General features: G+C 35.9%; 3 protein-coding genes across 3 annotated transcripts in view; 2 read left to right on the top strand and 1 right to left on the bottom strand.

Annotated features, from left to right (window-relative positions):
* Positions 1-4,800: 4,800 nt before the first annotated feature.
* ephx5 (epoxide hydrolase 5) lies at positions 4,801-12,544 on the top strand. The gene is made up of 9 exons (XM_056252986.1): positions 4,801-4,945; positions 6,114-6,324; positions 6,546-6,726; positions 6,934-7,143; positions 7,969-8,098; positions 8,270-8,484; positions 8,599-8,707; positions 9,324-9,449; positions 11,839-12,544. Exons 1-9 carry the CDS (start codon positions 4,902-4,904, stop codon positions 12,047-12,049), a joined length of 1,437 nt encoding a protein of 478 aa, XP_056108961.1. The 5' UTR covers positions 4,801-4,901; the 3' UTR covers positions 12,050-12,544.
* A 303-nt stretch (positions 12,545-12,847) lies between these two features.
* On the bottom strand, positions 12,848-14,845 carry mad2l1bp (MAD2L1 binding protein). The gene is made up of 3 exons (XM_056252971.1): positions 14,387-14,845; positions 13,648-13,919; positions 12,848-13,564 (listed from the first exon to the last, which is right to left on the bottom strand). Exons 1-3 carry the CDS (start codon positions 14,802-14,804, stop codon positions 13,034-13,036), a joined length of 1,221 nt encoding a protein of 406 aa, XP_056108946.1. The 5' UTR covers positions 14,805-14,845; the 3' UTR covers positions 12,848-13,033.
* A 1,851-nt stretch (positions 14,846-16,696) lies between these two features.
* macrod2 (mono-ADP ribosylhydrolase 2) overlaps positions 16,697-17,258 on the top strand; it is a 614,652-nt gene continuing 614,090 nt past the window's right edge. The window contains exon 1 of the mRNA XM_056252970.1: positions 16,697-16,920. Within this exon, the coding sequence (XP_056108945.1) occupies positions 16,884-16,920 (37 nt within the window). The 5' untranslated portion in view covers positions 16,697-16,883. The remainder of the gene's footprint in view (positions 16,921-17,258) is intronic.

The raw sequence follows: 17,258 nt of genomic DNA, 5'->3' as shown, positions 1-17,258 counted from the left end.
AGATTACTGAGACTGTTATCTTTTGTCTTTAATGGCTCTTGCGCCCCAGTCCCATTCTTTGAATAGTTATGCTAATTTAATTAGGACTGGTAACACTAGAGTCATGGGCGAGTTCCAATGGATACTTCAATTGCATGCTTTGTTTAAGGTCATCAGTCAGGTGCTTTGTCTCCATTTCTAAGTCCATTCCCACATAAATCAATATAAACTATGTATCATTTCATTAGTTAGACTTGATGACTGCAGCTACCAACTGCACATGTTCTCAATAATCCTGCTGAAGATACAATCAAGTCACCTGGGAAGGGTTGCACCAGCCGTTCGTAAGTTCTTTCTTAAATTGGAACATAAAGTCCACTAGAGGCTTAGTAATAGTAGTAAAGTAATTCCGTTGCACCATTTGTTTGTTAGGCAGTAGGTCGTAAGCTCTCTGTAAAGTAATATGACGTTTAGCCTTGATGATCCAATAGCAGCCTTCAAATAGGCTACGTGAGCAGAAGTTGTTTAAATGCTGTGAATTTCAGTTTATCCTTCATTCTAACTTCTTTTGCCTCACTTAACTAACAGTAAAAATATACGTTTCCATTAAATACGACACTTAATCATGAATAACAAGTGTTTTTATATATGTAGCCTAACTAACATTCAGAAACTGTATTTGAAACAAATTAATAAGGATAAATAAGTAATGATTTTTAAAAAAAAACATAAGAAATAACATTTATTGATTATTACTGATTTTATGTGACATGCACAACACGGACCGATGGGACAGATGCACACAGCGGCGCGCTGTTGGGCGGGTTTGTGTTGATGAGCCCCTAACAAAGTAATCTATTCACATAATGTTCTCTCTTTTAAAATGTAAGCAAATTTAAATGTCAGCATTATATGTCTAAAGAATTGAAGTCTGTCAGGTAAAAGAAGAGCTTATTAATGCAGTTCAGTCTGCCTGCTATTTTAGTCCAACCGCTACTCCTGATCGGAGGCTTCCGTAATAGTTTATACATAGTTACGCTTCAACTAACTTTAATGGTGCAACGCAAAAATATTTAGTAGTGCGTAAGTTGTATCTTAGTGCCCATTTATGTCAAAAATAGGCCAAGTTGTAACTCACGCACAGCTGGTGCAACCGGCCCCTGGTCTTCACTTCTGAAATTTCCTACAGTGCAAAGTAACACAACATGACAGTCTCTGGTTCCATAAAACAAAATCTAGAACACTTAACAAATAAAAATAACCACTTTTTCTAGTTTAAGAGGTTGTTTAATTTATCAAAGTGTCAAAGTGGTGCCAACGTTGCCATTTGAGAGAAGTCTGAGTTGGACCGTTGTTTCATTCACTGTAACTCTTATAGGAATCTCATACAGAATAATTCTCAGAGTAAGCAGGGTTTAACCTCATGCAAAGACACAGTGAGTCTATAATGATTATTGTCTAAAAATCCCAAGTCTGTGGCCTGGGATTTTTTTAACCACAGTTTATGTTCTAAAAGAAGAAGAAAACTGCTGCTCTAACTTTGTGCAGTATTTTTTATTTTATTTGATATTGGGCTTTTAAGTCACTTTTGTTAAATATTTTGTCTCAGCTTCTTAGATCAAGTTAGTGACGTTAATCAGTGCATTGTGTGGAATAGCCTAATGGTTGATTCCTACAACTAAATAATCACTGTTATTTGCAGAAAGTAGGCCTATGAAAGAGTGAATGTGCCTGCAGTTTCCTTCCGCAGATTTTCTATCATTACCGAATAAGATTTTCTATCATTACAGAAGTCTGGACATCATTTTTTGAAACACTGTGAATATGGAATATGGAACAAACCCCTTAAATTAAGAAACCGCTTACTGTAGCTATTGTTCATGTATAATCATTAAGGATTGTTAAAGTCTGAAAGATTACCGTAAGTAGATTTTAGACCAGTGTTTCCAAAAACTTTGCCCTGGAGCGCCCAGTCTCTTCAAACGCTGATCCTGGAGACCCACTGGAGAGTTTAGCGGCAACTTTATGAAACCGCTTACTGTAGCTATTGTTCATGTATAATCATTAAGGATTGTTAAAGTCTGAAAGATTACCGTAAGTAGATTTTAGACCAGTGTTTCCAAAAACTTTGCCCTGGAGTGCCCAGTCTCTTCAAACACTGATCCTGGAGACCCACTGGAGAGTTTAGCGGCAACTTTATGATTTTATATATATTATATATATTATCACCTCACCCAATACGATTTAAAAACGACAGTAACAGAAGTAGTTCATAAGCCCCACCTTGTGTCAAAATGATTGATGGTGACCTTTGACCTGCCCCACATGGCCGCTCCTTTGACCCGGCTCAATATGACCAATGACCAGTGCATATTTGTAATACCAATGTTGCCCTATATTACCTTCTGTGTCCTCCAGGGGATAATATGACCTTTTTTTATCCATTTTGAAGATGTAGACCACATATTTGAAGGCCTGAGGGTCATTTTTGAACTCTGATATCAGGTTGGGTCTGTATAACACGTGCAGGCATCATTCCCTCCTTCCACATTCCAGCTCAGGGCATTTTATGGTCTCCCTCTCTGAGCAAGTTAGAAAAAGAAGTTTCCATTGAGGAAACAACAACGTCAAAATAACAAAATCAATAAACAATTTTATTTTTAACAGGCCATAAGGGTGAATCACAATATGGAGACACACACACACACACACACTTCAACACTTAAACATTTCAAATGGTTGAGTACCTATCTACATTTTAAATGATATGATTATATTTAAATATATATTTATCACACTGAATAATAACAATCATGTTACTAAAACATGTAAAATTATAGTTTTAAATAGATCAAAAATAAATAAAAACTTGAAGTAGATACTTACACATCCATGCACGTATGAAATTACTTTTCTTATTAAATTCCCAGTAAATGTAAAGTAAAATTATGATAAAACAAAAGCATATTGTTGACGAATATGTTTGCTGCAATGTTTTTTAGAAATAGGGGTTTTTCAATACACTTTTTTAAAGGATAATCTTGCTTTAAAGTTTGAATAAAAAGTTAAAACCAAACGTATCTTCATATGTGTTCTGTGCCATTAATTGGTACTTTTTGTTTTACTTTTCTTATTTCTACAAAGCTTCCTGCTACTTTTATCAGCCTGATAAATATGAAGTGAATACATGATGAAGAGAGAATCATGCCAAATACGTTTGACACAGTGTTTTTAAGAAAAAGGGGTGTTTTAAAAACGACTAAACCAGATAACAGATTATTTTTCTTGACAAACTATATTAGATAGATAATTTCCCCCTGTGTTTAACCTCCAAGTGGAATAGATCTTACTTTTAAAAGTTTCAAGCACGGGACAAACAAAGAAAACAATATGGATGTCAATTTTACTTGTGAATATGCTTAAGCACGTATTGTACAATATTTTACGCAAGTATCACTGAATAATTCACCATTTTATTAAATCAACCAAATGGGTAACACTTTATAATAACGTTCAGTTAATTTATAAATTATTAGTTAATGATTAACTTATCTTTTACAAAACATGACTATGTTCATAAATACGTGGCATGTTAACATTTTTATGAATGTCTTGTTAAATCAGTTATACATAATTTATGAATGATTAGTTAATGATGAACTAATCATTTACAAAATAAATGTTCATGAATTATTAATAATTTTTATGCTAACTATTTACAAATGTGTTGTTATCTTAAAAAAATGGTAAATCATGAAATAAATCAAATAGATCATTAGTGGTTTAGATATAGCCTTAAGAAACTTTTTGACTGATGATAGTTCTTGTAGCCCCCAGTCCAACCTCAAATTACTTATGTACTAATGATTTCAGTAAATAAGTACAGACAAATGACAAATATTTGGACAAATATTTTAAAAAGGCGGGATGAGATCTTTTTAAAGTTGTTTTATCAATATAACGATATTGTGTGAAGGTGTGTGTACGTCTGTTTTATGTTTTTATTTTACTTTCTGATAGTTGTTTTTGAACATTTTTTATAGCCTATTGATTGATATTGTGGTGAAACTGTTTTTCCAATTTCTTTATTTTACATTGTGAACCGTTTGTTGTTTTTGAATATCTTATATTGATATTGTGTGAAATTGTATTCTCATTATTTGTTTTTAATGCTTGTGAAGCACTTTGAGTTGCATTCCATGTATGAAAAGTGCTATACAAATAAATGTTTATTATTATTATAATTATTAGGCTATTACTATTATAAATGACGAATAAAATATGTAGTCTATGTAAAATAAAGGCTACATTGTGACAAAATTACACAAAAAACAGTCAAAAGAAAGATCCTGTAGGCTACTGTAGTCTATGAAAAAAAATACTGAGTGATCTTTAATATAGAAATATTTCATAAACCATGTTTTGCCTTCTCGAGCTATAAACTACAATTCTTAATAATTTATGATCTTCAAAGTTTGTGAATTACATGAGTAAAATGTTTCCATAGCCTACATCTACACTGGCACTCGGGGGAAAAAAAAACGTTTCCCTGTTTCATGGAAGTCCTAAAAGCATGCATCATTTATATATATATATATCTTTATTTCTCATAATATTGACATAAGTTCGTTTCTCGTGATCTTAGATAGGATCACGAGAAAACAAGAAATAAAAAAATAATTTATGGCCTTTTAGGATTCCATTCAGTTAAAAAAGTTAAAAAACACCTCTCCCAGTTTGAAAAGACCCCACAATTTGGAAACGCCCCCTTTTAGTTTCCGGTTTTTTACTTTTGGGGTAAAAAAAAAAACCCTCCGCCTCCTTCGCTCCTTGAACGTCTTTGCACTTTGAACGTTTACATAAGCACGATTATTTGTCAAGTATACAGCTTGTCTGGAAAAGACACGGCTACCTAACGTACGATGGGTTTTGAGGACTCCATTATGCAGACAGTTGAATGCATCAAGTGAGTAAAACTGTGGAACACGGGATGTTTAGAGTTCAGAAATGCAAACGCAGTCTCATGTTTTGGTGCGGTTAAACCATTTCCGTCGATGTGCAACTTGCCTAGTCATTTAATTCGGGGTCATTTCATACACTTCACCAGATTCCTGCAATTCCACCACATTCTTCTGTGTAATCATTCAGCTGAGTTTTTATTGTTGTATGTAAAAACAAATCTTTGCATGGCTATTTTGAGTTGCGTTTCATTCACTTAATTGTTTTAAGTAATATTCGTGATTTCAAATTTCCATGACTTAAAAACGTAATTGTTTTAATGCAATGCAAATTAATTTCTTTATTTGCATATAATTCAAAATGCCTCATGTCATGAAGAGCGAGTACTCAAGACTATAAACACTTTTGAGATACCTTAAAATGCTATTTTAATAGAGGAACAAACACATCCTGACAACACCTTACTAAATGTGACAAAATCAACGACAGCAATGGTCATACAGTGCCACCATATTAAGTATTACTGTCCCAGTGCATGGTGGGAAGAGCTGGATGTGGCCAAATCACAATTGGTTTTTTCCCATTTTCGGTTTATTTGAAGTAAAAAAACAAACATAAACCTAACCCACCTGCTATGCTCACTTGCTTAGTCATAAAGTAAACTACAGTGATCAAATAAAGGCTGGAATACACTACTTGATTTTTGCAGTCTGGGCGAGTCAGCGCTAGTTGCTAAAAGTACGAGTCGGTCTGCAGATTTTGGGCAGTCGGAGTTGACAGATTTAAATAGTGAAGTGTATGATGGACACATACTCCGATTTATTTCTATTTATGTTGAGTCGATTTTAGAACGATGTTGTTTTGATTTTTCATGTTTTCTAGCAATGAGGCGAATGTTTCTGAATGTTTCTGTTTCATATCTTAAAATATGTCAGTGCTATTGTTTTGTCTCAAGATGAAGACCAGTAATGTCTTTTCTAAGGCATTATAAAAGCTACTTGAATGTCCAAATTGAACTAAGGCCCAATCCTGGCTTAATCTAAGCCCTGTATGTGAAACCAGGCCCTAGTGTTTTAAAATCTGCTCAGATTGGTAAATCATGTAGTGTATTCCAGCCCTAAATCGTTGGTTATTTTTTTCAACATTATTTGTCAACCAACTTCCTTCACTTTTAGAGAGACCCTTGGCAACCTTGATCGGTCTAAACTACAGCTCTTAGCACTCTCTTCTGCTGGAGTTGGTGCTCTTTTGTGCTACTTGGCATGGAAGCAAAGCCCCAAAACGATACCAATGGGAGATGGCTGGTGGGGAGCTGGGGAGAAGCCTTTAACTGAGGACAAAACCATTCACAGATTTGTAGTGAAGACCTCGGTGGAAGAGATAGAGGTGGGCACACAACCACCTGAACAGTAATAATGTTGTGTAATGCAACGGAGCATATTTTGGGTGAAGAATTACATGTGGATCAGCAGTTCAAGAATCAAATAATAGGTTTTTCACATAAATCCCCACAAGATCATTCTTCTCCGCTTTCATACATGTGCTAAGCATTCATTTACTCAACCACAATATATTTATGTCATCATTAACTGCACTGTTTTCTTCAGGATCTGCACAGACGCATTGATCAAACACGCTTCACGGATCCACTGGAGGATTCCTGCTTTCATTATGGATTTAACTCGTCTTACCTTAAACGGGTGGTCTCTTATTGGAGACAGGAGTTTGACTGGGAGAAGCAGGTGAAGGTGATTAACCAGTATCCTCACTTCAAAACCAAAATTGAGGGTAAGAACATAACACTTTTAAAGGATATAATTTACCTGACTAGATAAAAACCTGTTGTAACAAAGTATGCAATTTTCTCGTTATCTTTTAAGTCCCACATCATGCATTCACAAAATGTGTTTAGGTGTATTTCAAGCTGTTCTAGATTATTTGTTTTTTTGGTGACAACACGTCAACATTTTAGTGAAATTCTGTACTGCTTTTCAGGTATAGATGTGCATTTCGTTCATGTGAAGCCTGTTCAGAAGTCTGGAAAGACAGTTCTCCCTCTCATGATGGTTCACGGCTGGCCTGGTACCTTTTATGAGTTTTACGGGATTCTGCCCTTGCTTACTGAGACGGATTCAAATGTGGTCTTTGAGGTCATCTGTCCCTCCATTCCAGGCTACGGCTACTCTGAAGCACCACATAAAAAAGGTAAGTCTACCAACATGCAACGGGTAGCAAGAACTAATTCTACTAGACAATAGAGTACATCAGTGCCTGCCCCCCTTTTCAGCAGAGCTGGTTCCGGAAGTATTTTCTCCATTCATTTTTAAAATAGTCTTCGTTAAAAAGTTAAAAGCCATGAACCAAGCCAATCAGCTACAAGGTATATCACAACACTACAAACTTTGATTTGAATTTTTGAAAAACGGACAAAAAGACAAAGGCACAAGATTGTGTACTTAACGTCTTTAGTCGGAAAGAAATACATCCCATGAAGCATTGCGAACAACATAATCGAATTAAAAACAAAGGAGAAGTATAAAACAAAGGAGGTGTATATTTGAAGTTTATTGCAAAATATGCTTATATCTATAAGCATTTAAGTATTTTTAGAACTTAAAAAAAAAAAACGTTTTGATTACTTTTATGATTGGTGTAATTTTCTGTACAGCATCATGGGTAATGTAGTTTTTCACAAGGAATTCTGCTGTTAAACACAATAATTTTAAAAATAAGCTGAAATAATGCTTGTGTACGACTTCAGCAGAAGCAAATACCATGAATTAACAACCTCGTAGCTCACAGTAGGTCTGTCTTTAAAGGTTTATAAATATTGTTCAAAATCAATTTCCCTATGGAGAAAATTAATGGAGTTTTTACTTCCAGAACCCGACTGTTGCACTCTGACCTGAATAACTTGTTACTGACAAACAAATGGCATGATGGCATATTGATAATATACAATCTTAACATCTGTAAATAGATGGAAAATGGAGAATAGACCTGCTATTCTTTCTATTATTTCATGTGAAGGTTTTAATACTATGGAAGCTGCCCGCATCTTCCATAAGCTCATGGAAAGACTGGGGTTCACTGAGTTTTATGTGCAGGGAGGAGACTGGGGAGCTTTCATTACCAGCAACATGGCCCAGATGAAGCCAGAGTAGGAGTTTCACACCCTTTACTATCCAAATCACTGTCCTTTTTATGACATGAATTCTCTGTCAATGTATTATTTGTTACTTTTTCCATGTTTAATTAATACAGAGCAATACATTTTATAATAGTGTTTATTGTCAATTAAAACGTTGCCTATTGCTCTCTTTAAAATAAGGTGTGTTCGTGGTCTACACTTGAACATGATCATTGCCAGGACAGACAGCCTTGGACAGCTCCTCTCCTTAGTCATTGGTCGCTACCTGCCGTTCCTGGTGGGCTTTACAAAGGAAGATGTCAGACGACTCTATCCCTACATGGAGAAGAATTTATATGATATACTGAGAGAAACTGGCTATTTACACATTCAAGCCACTAAACCGGACACAGCAGGTAGGTAATGCTTGGCACATATTATACTATGCTTTTGGGTCATGTCAAATTAACACTTAATTGAGCACTTCATTTATCTAAAAATATTTTTTGTGCATTTTGTCATTCCTGCAGGATGTGGACTGAATGACTCTCCAGTCGGATTGGCTGCATATATCTTGGAGAAATTCTCCTCCTGGACAGACTTGGGAAACAGAGACTTGGAGGATGGAGGTTTGGAGAGGTAAAGAGAGTTTAATCACATACAGGTGCAATTATTTTTGCACAGATATAAATAAACACTACCATTCAAAGTAAGGTAAGATTTTTTTTTTTTATGTTTTTGAAAGAAGTCTTTTATGTTTACAAAGGCTGCATTTATTTGATTTTATTTATTTGAAGTAGAGTAGAAAAACAATAATATTATGAAATATTATAATTTAAAATAACTGTATTCCATTTAAATTATTTATTCCTGTGATGGCAAAGTTGAATTTTCAGCATCATTACTCCAGTCTTTAGTGTCACATTCGTATATGCTGATTTTGTGCTCAAGATTTTTTTTCTTCCTTATTGTAAACGTTAATAATGGTTGTACTGTGGAATATTTTTGTAAAAATCTGTAATATTTTTTTCAGGATTCTTTGATTAATAGAAAGTTAAAAAGAAAAGCATTAATTTGAGATACAACTGTTTTTGTAACATGTCTAATCATTTTAATATCAATTATAGTAATATCAATAATAGTAAATTTTGATCAATTTAATATATCTATTCATTTTTGAACTCGGATGAATACATTCTAAAAAAATTAAAGGGTTTAGTTTGATTTGAATTAAATTATTTTTGTTCCATTGTAGGAAGTTCAGTCTAGATGATCTCCTTACAAATGTCATGATCTACTGGACCACATGTTCCATCATTCCCTCCATGCGTTTCTACAAAGAGAACCTGAAGAAAGACTTCAAGACGAGGGTGGACAGAGTGTAAGTTCAAAAAAATTTGTAGTGACCCGAAGTGAATACTCATCATAAAAGGATTGTCAAAATTAACATGCTTTAACATGATTTTCCAACATATAATATATTACATACAAAAAATATAATTCTTTCAGGGTTTCCGCGCGGTAGTAAAAGGTAGTAAAAGGTAGTAAAAATAATCTACCAAAATTAAGGCCCTTGAAAGGTAGTAAAAGGTAATAAATGCAATTTGACTTGGTAGTAAATTTCTCATCACCACCTCAATATGAGTTTCCATTTTTTTTCCAAAAAAATAAGGCTGTCTATGACGTAAATGTGTCTTATTAGTGGAATATTAAACGCAATATAGTAACATTAGCTGTGGTGCGCGAGCAGTGGATTGAGCGCGCAGCGGCACAGACGCGCGAGCTGGTCGAGCTCGAGCACATCCCTTCAAACAGACATCAGTGGAAAGTTTGTAGTTCAGTCGGATGTCAATGGCAAAGAAGATTAAAACGAGTCATCTAGCTTATTATTTACGTTAACTGACGAGAGAGAGAGAGCGCGCGCGCGCACTTCTGTTGAATGCTCCTGATCGTTCACTCAGCACGTGTTATTTGAATGAAAACTAAATCGTATATGTAAGTAAAGTAAAACATGACCTGTTACCTGATTTATGTATAACAAATGGTTCCCTACATTATTACTGGACGTGTGCAGGTCAAGAAGTTCCATGAACGCAAACATCCAAAGCGCGCGCTTCGCAAACCATCGCCTCAGCGCTCGAATACTGAAAGTTGTCTTTCACGTCACAAAATTATGTAAAAACGCCCGTCTTGGCGAGTATCCTAGTAAACAAAGTTGGTTATATCTCATGTGAACGTAGCCATGTTCAAATGTGCATTCGGTCTTAAAGGGGCAGCACTTTAATATACCTGCTACTGTGTTTTAATGTTAATCAAACAAAGGACAAATAAATTACTCACTGCTCTTGACTAAATGGTCTACCCTTTTCAACTTTACAAAAATATCCATCTATATTTAATTTATACAATAATGAATTGCAATTTTTTGACATTTGATTACTGTATTCAAATGTATGTACCAATCTACCCGAAAAACTCTAAAAACACTGTTTATTTCATTTGTATCTTTTCTTTGTTCTATTGTATTTATTTGTCCTATTTGTAATTCGATTATTTTTTCTTATTTTGTTACTGACTGCTTACTTTTATTGGGCTGGTAGTTTTTGTTGTAGTATCAAAATTGGATTAAATAACTGGTATTTCACTGGTGTCTAAACATTTGCACCACTGACCCAATCTCAGCGCTGAGCCCTGCTGGAGCAGCTCTAAATATGTGCTGTGCTATTAAATGCAAGATAAAATATGATAGAGTAATAGAATGAACAGTGACAGAAACAGAAGCATGCTTTTTAGAAGGATTAATTAAGCATGAAAATATCTAAAGGAAATATATATTTGATGAACAAATTAAGCCAACTAATATGATTTATATTCTTTTGGTTTATCTACTAATACATTTAAAAATTACAAATGCAGTGAAAATTCAGGGATCGGTTACGGTATCGATATCGGCGAGTGCCACAAATGAAAGTGTTGGTATCGGTCTCGTTTTCGTTCTGCAAAAAGTGGTATCGGTGCATCCCTAATTGAAAATATTTAACGGGTGAGGGGGGAGCAGCTCCCTATTTTGATGCTAGCAGCACTACACAGATCACGGCAAATCATGCCAACTTAAGGTTAGCTGTCGTCGCACCATCTCAGCAGCAAACCAGTGCAATATTTGAAGCACATTTAGAGATGTGATGAAATAAATTGCTGTTTTGGGATAGTAATTTCACTGCTTAAGTCTGCGTGTGTGAGAATGTGTGTTTGTGGGTAAGTGTGTGTGATGTGACACACTTTATTATAAATTTTTTTTTAATGTTTATTGTTGTTAAGTGTCATTCGTTTTTAAGAAGTGCCAAGGTTTTTCTTCACCTTATTAGGGCTAAGGGCTAACGTTATGGTTAGGATAACTCGAGGGCTAGGGTTAAGATAAGGACAACTGAAACTCAACTCGACACTAATATTTTCATTGTCAATTATGTTGTTTTTTTTTGTAATGATCACAATTAAACATTAGTGTACCTAATATGTATGACGTGTGTGACAGTGTCACACTTATACCTTATAGTAAGTAGTAAGTGGTGCTTTGCATACCCCTCCCACACCCCCCAAAAAAGGGCTGCTGCTTGATGTCGTGTTGGTAGTAAAAAATATTCTGGAGGTAGTAAAAAAGGTAGTAAAAGGTAGTAAATTCATCTCTATGATTCCTGCATAAACCCTGTTCTTTGCAGCCTATCCAAAAAAGATTTGTATGGCTAAATTGTTTTCCTCCCTTTCCCTGAAAGGACAAGTGTGTTTGTGCCCACTGGCCTGGCTGCCTTTCCTGATGAGTTACTCCACTGTCCTAGAGCCTGGGCCAGCTCACGGTTTGCAGATGTGCGTTCCTTCACCTACATGAGCCGAGGGGGTCACTTCGCTGCCTTCGAAGAACCCCAGCTTCTGGCTAATGACATCATTCAGTTTGTGGAGAAAGTGGAGAGCAAAGTCCACAAATAACAGCTTTATTCCAGTATCTTAAGGAAAAAAAAATGCACTGCTTTGGGCTGCGTTTCCAAAAAGCATTGTATGCTTAAGTTGATAGTAGAACAATTGCCACCAATGGTCTCTACGATCAACTTAGGCTTACTATGCTTTTGGGAAATGCAGCACTGATCGTTTCCATTTAGTGTTAGAAATCCAAGGTTTTTCAGTGAACCAAATGAAGTTATATAATGATGTTCTGTACAATATAATTTACACTCTTTTTTTGCATGATGTCTTGTGCATAAAACTCTATAGATATACTCTTTTTTTTACTTTGTGCTATTAAAGTCTGCAAAGTTTCAAAAGCTCACCTCTGCTTGCTAAGGAGAAACTTAGTTTCATGGAATATTACAATATACACTACAATCATTACTGTGTCATTTCAATCAGTTTAATTAACTCTGACCTTAAGATTGAATGTTCTTTTTTAAGTGAATGGAAATGCTAATAAATGCAAATAAAAGCAGACAGTACAAAGATATAGCACCAAATGGAAAATGGAGTGTTAAATTGCATTATTTTCATTAACATATATAATGACAGACTTGAAGAGCCCCAAAACACATAATTAATTTTTAAGTGAACTAAAATTGTGTACATTCCTCAGTTTACAAAAGCTACTATTTAGCAGATGGTTTTAATTCGTTGCGACTTAAAAAATTATACAAATGGTCTTAAAGTGAGTAGCAGCTCAGATTATAAAACAACAGAAAACCACCACTGTATACTGTAAAATAATGTAAAACATAGATGGATTAGCTGATGATAATGTAAACATGGCATAAATAATCTGCAGTTATAAAACATTAAAGTTCACACAGAATTCCTGAATAAAGCATATTAAAAAAAACAAAAAAACAATAGCCCATATTTTTTGGCCAGTCATACAATGATCCCTGAGAATGGAGTGAATTGTATTCCAACATTCCCTGAAATCTGTTACTCTTTATTCCCTCATCATTTACAGAATCCTTTCACAGTGACAGGGGCCTGAAACCATATATAGTCCTCCAGGTCTCTCTTACTTTTTTGTAGTTCCCCGGTAAGTGACAAATCACTGGCTATAGAGATGACTTGTCTTTTCACTTTTGTGGGAAATTTAAAATCCACTTTGGGTTTAAACCCAGTCACACCACAATCCCGGTGCCCCAGAGCCATGACTGTGGTGGTCATGAGACGCACAGACTTGGCATCCGACAACAGGTCGGCCACAAATAGCGTCCGGAAAAGCTGTCTTAGACAGCTTGAGGTCCTTAAGCTGTTTTTGCCAGCCTCAACAGCCAATGCTTCCATGTTGACCTCATAAAGCTCAGTGGGAAGGATGGTAGATCCACCCAGCAGAAAAAGCACACAGGGAACATGGCTAAGAGAGAATAGGGCCTCAAGGTGAGCCAGCACTTCATCCAACTCCTGCAACGTCCGCTGGCACCGACGCCAGTCCAAGCCCCCTGATGTCTTTGCAGGCCGTCGGTTCACCGTGTCCTCCGTCTGTGAAAAAGAAAGCACAGTTATACCAGATACAAACTACAATTCAATTCGGAATCAAACACATATGAGGCCTTCTGTAATACCTGAGTGGTATTATGCTGCTGTTTCTGCAGGAACACCATTTGGTCATATGTCATTGGCATCTGTTGCCGCTGGTAAAGGACACACTTCAGAAGCTCGCAAACTAATCTACAGCAACCGTCCTGGGTGATGTGCCCGGGGAAGACGACATTCACTCGTCCTTCCTCTCTCGCTCTCCTGAATATTTCCTCATCATCAACATGGTGTGCAGATATTTCACTAGATTCCCCCTGACTGCCAGAAGAACTGGCCAAAGCATTGGTCTGCTGGCAACCTTGAAATAAGACATTTACATGACATTATTAACTGAAAATAAAATGAGCAGAATAAAAATTTCTGAGATTTTATCTGTTTAGTCTGAGGCGAAGACTAGAATAGACAGACATATGGGTCAATGATGTGACGCATTTTATTTTTGTCCAGATCAAATAATTATTATATAAAAAAAATACATAATATAACATTTTAATGACATTGTTTAGGTCATATGACGTAAACCTAATTCATGATATTTGCAAAGTAATATAATACATAAGCAAACACATAAACATCTATAAAGACATACACACATATATGTCTGTATATAATGTGTGCGTGAGATTTTTTGACTTATCATTTGTAATCATCTTATTATTTATAACTGCCTCATATTTACTGATATTTAACTAACTGGTGTTTGATTTTCTATCACAGTTAGTTTTGTGAAGCATACAGGAAATGGAACCGTTTATCACCACTTACCTACATCATGATCGTCACCTCTATGCTCAGTTTTTGCATGTGTGGAGATATTTCTGTTTTCTTTGTCCTCTGATGGTTTAAAGGTCTCCACACAAACCCTGTCTCTCTCAATCTCACCAATGTTGTCCAGCAGGCACACATTTTCCACCTGAGAATGAGGGGAGGATTCAGGATCATCGACATGGCACAAAATGTTCCTTTCCGTTTCTCCGTCAGATGAAACCTTTGTTTGTTCTTCGTGAGATGTGCATTGATTGGTGTTAATAAGTTTGTCATTGTAGCTGTTGTTAGAAGTTTCGTTGGTACTGCTGTGTTTGGTGACAGTCATGTTTGCACACTCAACCTCTCTCCTCCTCGATCCCTCTTCCATTTTTAATGTTTGAAACTTCGAATTTACACCCACTGTGCACGGCATCATGGGAAACACGGGAACCGGAAATCACGAGAAAGGAAATAAGAGTCTCATTCCTTTTTATTACAAATTTTATTTCACGTTTTTATATTTATAAAGTGTTCGGTCAAAATGTTCGTAGCAGATCAAAATCAGATCTATTCATTTTCTTTTTGTTCCTGTACCTTTTTTTGTTTTCTCTTCGGGTTTCAAAGAAGCGGTTAATTGACGCCCTCTGCAGGTTGACTTTTTCACTGTCAGGACCATAGACTGTAAAAAAAAGGTTAGCACCATTAGGTTCTTTCTGTGAATGCTCCACTGAAACAATCTCTCATTTGTTTTGGTCTTGCCAATATACCCAGTATTTTTGGAATAATGTGGAGATTTTCATTGCTGATACTATTTTAAAAACATTTGAATTATCTTACAAACATGTGATTTTGGGCTATTATATCAAGGATCTCTCTTTAAAGGATGTTGGTTTTATTATATATTTTATTTCTATGTAAATTTCACATTCACAAATGCAAGTTTACAAAAGGCAAACCTCTTTTTATGGTGCTTGGGAAAGAGATTAAAATGTATGTAGATGTGATGTATAGTATATTTTATAGTATATGTATAGTATAAAGTATATTTTCTGTATTTAAATTGCATTGAAATACCCTTTGGAATTGTTAAATGTATAACGTATATCTATTTGTAAACTGATGCTTATGTACCCTCTCATCATTTTATTTTTATTATAATTTTGTTTTGTTTTTCTTCTTGTTGAGGCATGTGAATTATAATTTTTGTTATATGAGATAGGACACTGTACACGCTACCTGTTGTTGACAATAAAGCATAAAAAAAAACCATTAGGTTCTTGGCCATTCTTTACTAAATGCTATTATGTTATTGCAGGATTGATGGTCTTTGTGCATCTAGAAACATTCTGTACACTAACCAGGAGGCATGGAGACTTCTGTAGAGACGACATGCATTACATTCGGGACTTTATAGACTTTTACTGTTTTAAGTGCCTAATGTCTTGTCGAATAAACACTTTTATCAATTAAATATACAGAAAATGTGATTTTTTTAAAACATATTTTCTTCCAACAAGAGACATATGCAGCACACATTTTAGGAACTCATTTCCAAGTGTGCACATCGTGAATTAATTCCTCAAAGCAACAGATTCTGAATGTTTCCACAAGAATACTTATATCTAAAGTTATCCTCCTTATGAGAACAGATCAATGTGTCTCATTGTATGCATGTAGGTTAAAGGCATTTGTACAAATACCACAAACCGGTTGATACAGAACGTTACTTTCACAACCAGTAAATCACCAACATCATTTGATCCATCATTTCCATTACTAAATAGAGCTAGAACCTAAATTAGATAGATCAAAAATAAAAAATAAATGTTACAAAGTTATGTTAGCATGGATTTCAATAGTTATAATTATGAAAGTTAGATTGCAAGTTAGTTAGAGAGTGTACCAGTCGCTAAACAGAAATTGCGTTCGCCAGAGGTAACCATAGCAACAGTATCCCGCTAGCACGTTTTCCATAGCAATTTGTGTCACTTTGAGTTTGGATGGATGGATGATAGATAGAATATTTTATGTCAAATCTGAGGAAAAAGTCAGTCAATAAAGTTGCACATCACTATACAATTGTATTAAATATGTGCTACATCCCCGCATTACTACCACGCACGGCGCTCCAGTCTTTTAAAGCTCTTTTACTCGCTCCCCACGGTTGCTACCCTACCAGCCCTACAACGCTTTGACGCTCAACCTAGCGCACGTCAAGCGTATGCGCATTTTATCTGACTGCCGCATGAAACAACCCAATCACAACACCACTTCCGCGTACGAATCGACCAATCACCGAGCGCCGTTTTGCACGCAGCCTCCACGGGCAGCGTTAAGATAGGTTGCGTCACCGCACACAGTCTCCCCACCAAGTACAATTTGACAGTTTCTCAGGTGAGGAGTCACGCTACAGGAGCTCTTTCACTTTCTCTTGAGTTTCAGCGCGCGCATCACTGTGAGCCTGGGGTTGTTTAACTCAAAAAGCTTTTACCAGAAGCCCTCACACCACGGCACCATGAGCAAAAAGAAAAAGGAGTGGAGAGCGGAGAAAGGTAAGGCTCTTTTGGACTCTGGTCGTGTCTCTTCCGTTTAAAGACAGCATTCATAACGGTAGTGTCAGTCTGGGGTTTGACATCCACCGGGTTGAACATGCGGTTACGTCACGTACGTGGCGGGAGAAATATTTTCTTATAGACGCTCTGCCTCTTGAATCAACAGCATGGGGACACACGCACACCTTCAGGTGCAGGTGGAGCATCAGTGCATGATGCTGTGATCAAGGCCCTGATATGTCCAGCGTTAAATTATGTTTAAATGCAAATAAAATGTATGAATTAGTGTTTAGTCATTTTAGAATGAGCTGACACGTGCGTTTGCTTGGTGCAGCCAG

Source organism: Rhinichthys klamathensis, unplaced genomic scaffold (genome assembly GCF_029890125.1).
Source record: "Rhinichthys klamathensis goyatoka isolate OS25496 unplaced genomic scaffold, OSU_Roscu_1.1 h1tg000100l_1, whole genome shotgun sequence".
Classification (NCBI taxonomy): Eukaryota; Metazoa; Chordata; class Actinopteri; order Cypriniformes; family Leuciscidae; genus Rhinichthys; species Rhinichthys klamathensis.
The sequence above is the reverse complement of the archived record's forward strand: the minus strand, read 5'-3'. Positions and strand labels throughout refer to the sequence as shown.

Excerpts from the sequence above, each read along its gene's own strand:
- ephx5 (XM_056252986.1), top strand. The coding sequence starts at position 4,902 with ATGGGTTTTGAGGACTCCATTATGCAGACAGTTGAATGCATCAA. Across the intron at positions 6,325-6,545 it reads CCTCGGTGGAAGAGATAGAG|GATCTGCACAGACGCATTGA; the intron begins GTGGGCACACAA and ends TGTTTTCTTCAG. Across the intron at positions 8,099-8,269 it reads ATGGCCCAGATGAAGCCAGA|GTGTGTTCGTGGTCTACACT; the intron begins GTAGGAGTTTCA and ends CTTTAAAATAAG.
- mad2l1bp (XM_056252971.1), bottom strand. The coding sequence starts at position 14,804 with ATGATGCCGTGCACAGTGGGTGTAAATTCGAAGTTTCAAACATTAAAA. Across the intron at positions 13,920-14,386 it reads AGGTGACGATCATGATGTAG|GTTGCCAGCAGACCAATGCT; the intron begins GTAAGTGGTGAT and ends TCTTATTTCAAG. Across the intron at positions 13,565-13,647 it reads AGCAGCATAATACCACTCAG|ACGGAGGACACGGTGAACCG; the intron begins GTATTACAGAAG and ends TCTTTTTCACAG.